This window comes from Blennius ocellaris (genome assembly GCF_963422515.1).
Source record: "Blennius ocellaris genome assembly, chromosome: 12".
In the NCBI taxonomy this organism is placed as follows: domain Eukaryota; kingdom Metazoa; phylum Chordata; class Actinopteri; order Blenniiformes; family Blenniidae; genus Blennius; species Blennius ocellaris.
The window spans coordinates 14,748,889-14,754,888 of NC_137661.1; the positions used below are offsets into that span (position 1 = coordinate 14,748,889).

A 6,000-nucleotide genomic window follows, 5' to 3' on the forward strand; every position below is an offset into this window, starting at 1 on the left:
TAACAGTGATTCGTTGACATTTATTTTAGGATCATAATAAAACACCTCTAATGATGAGCTGATGTCTGCATAAAGTAATCAGTTGTGAAAACAGTTTTCTTTATTCCAGGGAGTAATTACAAAGCTCACCCTGCTTGTCCTCTTGTGTCCATCAGCGTGGTCTAATTTCAAAGCAAATTTAATTTAAACAAGTCATAGAGCACATTAGCATCTGCAAGCTGAGCTATAGGAAATGATGTTTGGATGGAAGCGCTCTCATTATACTTGTGGTTTGTCATAATTTTTTCAAGTTAGATGCTTTGAAATTCTAATTTAGTTATCTAATTGTGGTCATAATAGATTTATAGATGAGTGAGTGAGACATTAAACATTGCTATAAAGTTATTACTTCTACTTTATTTTATTTTGAATATTTATGATGGCATTGCAGTTATGAACCATGTCAAATCTCACTCGATGATCATCTGGATAGTCTTGTAATTTAACATGAAAAAATCTGTTTACGAAATGAATTTTTTGTAAAAAAAAAAAAAAAAAAATATATATATATATATATATATATATATATATATATATATATATATATATATATATATATATATATATATATATATATATCAAAAAACAGGCTTGAATAACATTACTTCTCTTCTGCTTTGTTGTGTCGTTTGCTTTTTATTATTGACTGTGATGTTTTCTATGCTGCCGTCAGAGGCTCGTCCTGATGAACATGCCTGTGGACGATGACATGTCGGTCCACTTCACCTCCACCCTCATGGCGCTCATCCGCACTGCCCTCGAGGTCAAGATAGCAAGAGGTCAGAAATAACATTAGTAACAATCTGTTGACTAAAGTATGAAGCAACCCAGTGTGCGCATGCCTGCGTGTGTTGGGTAGATAGACAGATGGATGGATAGGTTGATTCAGTGTGTGTGTTCATCTTTGTGTTTTTCTGAATAAATATGCAGGAGATGAAGACAGAAATCAAATGGATTTGGATTTGCAGAAGGAAATTGGAGTCATCTGGCCTCACCTCTCCCAGAAGAACCTGGAACTGCTGGTCCCAATTCACAAAGGTGAAATCTACTTAATGTGAAAGTGTTTGTAAACCATAGCAGGTTAGCCTTCAAAAGTAGTTTATTAGTTAATGTTTATGGAATAAAAATTGTTTCACATACATTAGCAGTTTTCCTTAGTTATTAATTTCTTATCAATTTGTACACAGCTGTTTCAGTGGAGTGTTCCTGTGACAGACTTAAACAACATTATTAATGCCATTCAGGGTAATTCAGCTCAGAAACACATTTATAGACTAATGACAAGAATAAGTGAGAGCAACAGACAGCTCTAACAAAGCAAAGCTAAGGTTTATTTTTGCATACCAGATTCTGTTGATACAAGCGAATGTTATTCTTATGGGACAACTTTGATTGTGTTGCCAGGACTAAATTAAATCACAGATATGAGCCTTCCTGTCCGGCAAACAAGATCTTAGTGAAATTGTCACAATACTACTTTATAAAATGCCTGCAAGACGAGCTGGACACAGCGAGACAGCTCCAACTGTTTGAATGATTTAAAGAGCAACTGAAACTTCGGCATAACATATTATGTAAACATGAGTTTCCCGTTCAACGAGCTGTCACCATGTTGGTTGTTTAACTCTGATGTTTTCTTGCTGCTTCTTTTCGTTGGTTAATAGGTTCATAACTTTTAAGAACACGTAACGTCCTGATTAAAGAGCCACTTATGCCATCTATTGTAGTTGTAAATTAATGAAGTGATTCAGTGACCAATCTATAAAAAACTGGAAGCTCAGCTAATAAGCCACAGCAACACCAGAATAACACAGCTGGGCAGACATCAGATGTTATTTAAAGAGACTTTTGATTTAGGAAATTGTTGAATATGTATATCTTCTAGTAAATTATTTGTTTTTAAGCAGTATCTTACAATCACAAAGATTGATAAAATTAATCAGTCACTAACATATGACTTCCAAAAACAGTAGCGTTGCTGTTATTGGCATGTTTTTTTACAACACAGATTACAGCACAGCTGTCAAAAGCAAAGACACTAATTGGGAAAATGTTCTTATATGACCTCCTTTCAGATGATAATTTCAGATATTGTGGTGGTTTCTTGTTTTCTGTTTCACAGCAAGTGACATGACCATTGGGAAGATCTACGCTGCCATGATGATCATGGACTACTACAAGCAAAGCAAGGCCAAGAAGCTTCGGCAGCAACTGGAGGAACAGGTTTGTTTCAGGGCGGGTGTGCATGGCGTGGCGGCATTAAAGTCGGAATGAGTGAATGAGAAACAAAGAAAGCAAAACAATGAAAACAATGCCTAATAGTGTGTAGCAGAGCATGCGATTTAATTTTGTGGATTTTTTTTGGTCTTTCTTTTCCCACAGAAACACGCGCCTATGTTCCAGCGTATGGATGCTTCGTCTCTTCCTCAAGAAATCCTATGCAATGCCAAGTCCCTGTCATTCCTCAGGCATAGTGCTGGCTCGGCTCTGTAAATATTTATCTTTTAATCTTCGTGCAGTGATTTACCTTGGCATGTTGTGTTGTAGCAGCTCTGCATCATTCCTTTTGTGTCCCTGCAGCACCAGAGGAGGTTTTGTGGCACTCAGCCCCGTTTCTCCCCAAGAGATGTTCCTGCAGCCTCTATCTCACTCCAGGCAGGAAAAGGAAGATGATGAGGAAGAGGATGATGAATACCGTTCACCCTACCACCCCTACCGTCACCCGCATCACCGCCGCCACCACCATCATCATTTACACACGCTTGTAAGCGTCGTTACTCAGATATGTCCTTATAAGGCAGTCAAAGCAACACATTTAAGCAACAAGTCATTTTAAAACACTTTATTCATAAAGAAACTGGACAAGAAAAGAAGGAAACATAGAATCACAAAAGCATTATTTAGATTATTTACGAAATTAAACTAAACTGAAACAAGATTTAAAAAGTAAATGATTGAAAGTAAATGCAAGAACTTGACATACAATGCAATGTATAAAATCAGGGCCTGCTCCACACAAAGGTCGTGATTGTGACTCTGGCAACAGAACGCAGGTTTGATCAAGGCGACCCGAGAGGGCTGAAAGACCGATTACAATAACGGAGGATCACAGATGGCGCATTGGGTCTAAATCATTCAGAGTAAATTGTCCAAGCAACAAGAAGCAAAGCAGAGAAACCTGAAGACTTTACTCATGTGCTTGAATCTATTGATGTTGAAACGAGTCCCTTGGTTTTGTCAGATGACTTGTGATTTAAGAACAAAACTTACTGTGTTTCTGAAAAACATTTTCATTCATAGTATGTTAATTCTCTATTGTAGTAGCAGTAGTAGTAACTCATCCTGACCTTCTGGATCTGATGAAGAAAGTCATTATAAGCCAAACTTTGATTCTCCCATCTGTGATATTTATGTAGGTGCCGGAGGTAGTGGAGTATAACCAAATAATGCAGCAGGCCAGGCAGGACCCAACTCTTCTGAAATCACCTCAGCGGACATCATCTATCAGAGCATCCTCCATGCCCAGACTGGCTGTTGATACTCAGGTCTTTAAATAAAAAAAAATCAAGAAATATTTAACATTTATTATCAGTAACCATTCATCAAGAGTGTGTTTGCTGACCAGTCACTGACATGCTCTCCGTTTGTGAAAATGTAGCCTGGGACATCAGCAGACAATAAGCTGATGAAGCGCTCCTTTTCCACTATTGGTGATCAGTGTGTCAACGGCCTCTGGCAGGAACAGCACTCTCTGGAGAGAGTCAGTCCCGACGGCACCGACAGACCCCGGCAGAGGAGCTTCAGAGGTTATATATCTATTTATAAAACACAGTCATATTTGCAATAGTGTTTGGTCCATACATTCTGAAACCTTTTCTTTTAGGTCCAAGAATCAACCACAGGGAAACAAGTAGCCATGAGAGAGGGAGATCAAAAGAAAGACGCCATCTTCTGTCCCCTGATGTGTCCCGCTGCAACTCTGAGGAACGAAGCCGGGACCCTTCATGCGAGAGGAGACGGTCCCGCTCACCCAGTGAAGGACGAACACATAGCCAACAGAAACAGGTGAGTGTGTCGCTGAGTGAAATATACATCAGAGAAAAGAATTTCAGTCATTGTAACTGATTTCTGAGTGAGTCTGTGCCAGTTTATGATACTGAAACCTCTTTTTATATATGAATGTGAGAAACCATCAAAAAAAAAAAAAAAAAACCTGCTGGTTGTAATACTTTCCTCACTTTTGTGTTTGAATTCTTAGCAGATGAACACATCAGAGAGTCCAGCACACTCAACTTCTGAGTCCGGTACTCCTCGCAATCGGCGCCAGCTGCCTCAGACGCCCTCTCGTCCGCGTCCTTACATCTCTTACTCTCCTCTCGTTTGCCGAGCCCAAAACTCCCCACCAGTGGAGGCTGCCTCCGAGGAGCAGACGCCGCCTCAGGATATTACTGCTGGCTCCACAGAGCCGTCGTGGAAGGTTGGAAAGGAAAGCGGACCCCTGTCTGCAAGTCAGGGGTCATCAGCTGTGCAAAGTTCAGGACCGAGCCACCCATCCCCCCATCGTTACATATCCGAGCCCTACCTCCCGTTCCACGAGGATGTCAGCAGTCGCGAAGCCGGCGACAAGCAGGAGACCCTTACCTTTGAGTCTGCCATCGCCACGAGCCTGGGACGGGCTAATGCCATAAGCTCCGCCCCTCAGCTCAGACACTCCTGGCAGGTTCCCAACGGGCATTTTCGGAAGCACATGGGCCAGTCGAGCCCCGCTGGCGCCAGCGAGCTGCTGAGTGACACAGACGAAGACGACCGTTGCTAAAACGCAAAAGGAGGATGAAAAGGATGAACAGTGGCGCGTCTCAGAGTGGCTCATGTGTCGCCACAGAGCTTCTCCGTGGCTCCGAGAACACGATGTTCTCAGCACCAGTAGCATCACAGGCAGTACTGAGTTTGATTGTTAATTATCTGGAAGACTGGCGTCTGTCTGCATGTGCGTGTTCTCGTATGTGTTTATTTTAGCCGGACAAAGACTGCGCGTGTGGATGTGAATGCGTGTCTTCATGTCTGTGCTCTTCACAGTGAAAATGTGCCAAATCAACCGAACAGCAGAGACTGATTTCACCATAAGTAGCTCACTGCGGGCAACCCCATGTGTTGCCAGGCCTTCCCACACAAGTATCTTGTTTTGATGGTTATTTGAACAAATTGTGGTGAGATGTCAATTTGAGATGTCCAGACCTTCTAGAAGAATCCTGAAAACATATTTAAGTGCATTTGTGCAAGTGAACATAGAGGTAGCATGTAAACATGTAATAAGATGAATGTATTTTAGTTTTCTGGTCAGGTGATTTGAGATGGTTGCTGTTAGTCTTTTCTGTGCATTGTTGTAAGAGTAGAATTGAAGGAAGAGATGGATTAAACCCAATCATGCCAGTTTATGGCAAGCAGCCATTGCAACAGTTCCTGTTTACAACAAGACTATCCACAAGATTCATGGGCATTAAAACACTCACTAATCAACAAGTAATCCATACAGGAAACCCAATTTCAGACCTTTAAGTGATCTAAATGTGTAGTGGTGGTTGTTCTTTTTCTGCCATAATGTGAAAACAGTGATAGTGTAAAATCACCTGGAGCACAGAACAGAGTTAAGCTGGCTCAGCACGTGAAAAGGATGTTGTGGACCATGAGCAGATTACACAGTAAGAGATGTTTTATCTCAGGACCATTGAGTTTGTAAAATATTTTTCTTCCGACGCCTTCTGAAGTTTTTGTCCATTTGAACATGAGCGCACCATCACCTTGGTCTCAACCAGCGGAGACTGTCTGCGTCTGCTCCGTTCATGGACTATAGCAGCTGCGGCCTGAGGACCCGACCATTCGTAGGACCTGAATGGTGTTCGTATTTGAAGCCAAGACCGATGTTCATTTTCCACATTTGTGTGCTGAATAACTGCAGTTGAC

The 6,000-nt window shown here is 41.3% G+C and overlaps 1 protein-coding gene across 1 annotated transcript in view; it reads left to right on the forward strand.

Annotated features, from left to right (window-relative positions):
• cacna1ea (calcium channel, voltage-dependent, R type, alpha 1E subunit a) overlaps positions 1–4,855 on the forward strand; it is a gene marked incomplete at both ends in the record, with an annotated part of 87,506 nt that extends 82,651 nt beyond the window's left edge. The window contains 9 exons of the mRNA XM_080505880.1: positions 713–818; positions 970–1,077; positions 2,162–2,262; positions 2,422–2,528; positions 2,620–2,803; positions 3,456–3,584; positions 3,698–3,845; positions 3,923–4,104; positions 4,301–4,855. Of these exons, the coding sequence (XP_080362006.1) occupies positions 713–818; positions 970–1,077; positions 2,162–2,262; positions 2,422–2,528; positions 2,620–2,803; positions 3,456–3,584; positions 3,698–3,845; positions 3,923–4,104; positions 4,301–4,855 (1,620 nt within the window). The remainder of the gene's footprint in view (positions 1–712; positions 819–969; positions 1,078–2,161; positions 2,263–2,421; positions 2,529–2,619; positions 2,804–3,455; positions 3,585–3,697; positions 3,846–3,922; positions 4,105–4,300) is intronic.
• Between the last annotated feature and the right edge of the window lie 1,145 nt (positions 4,856–6,000).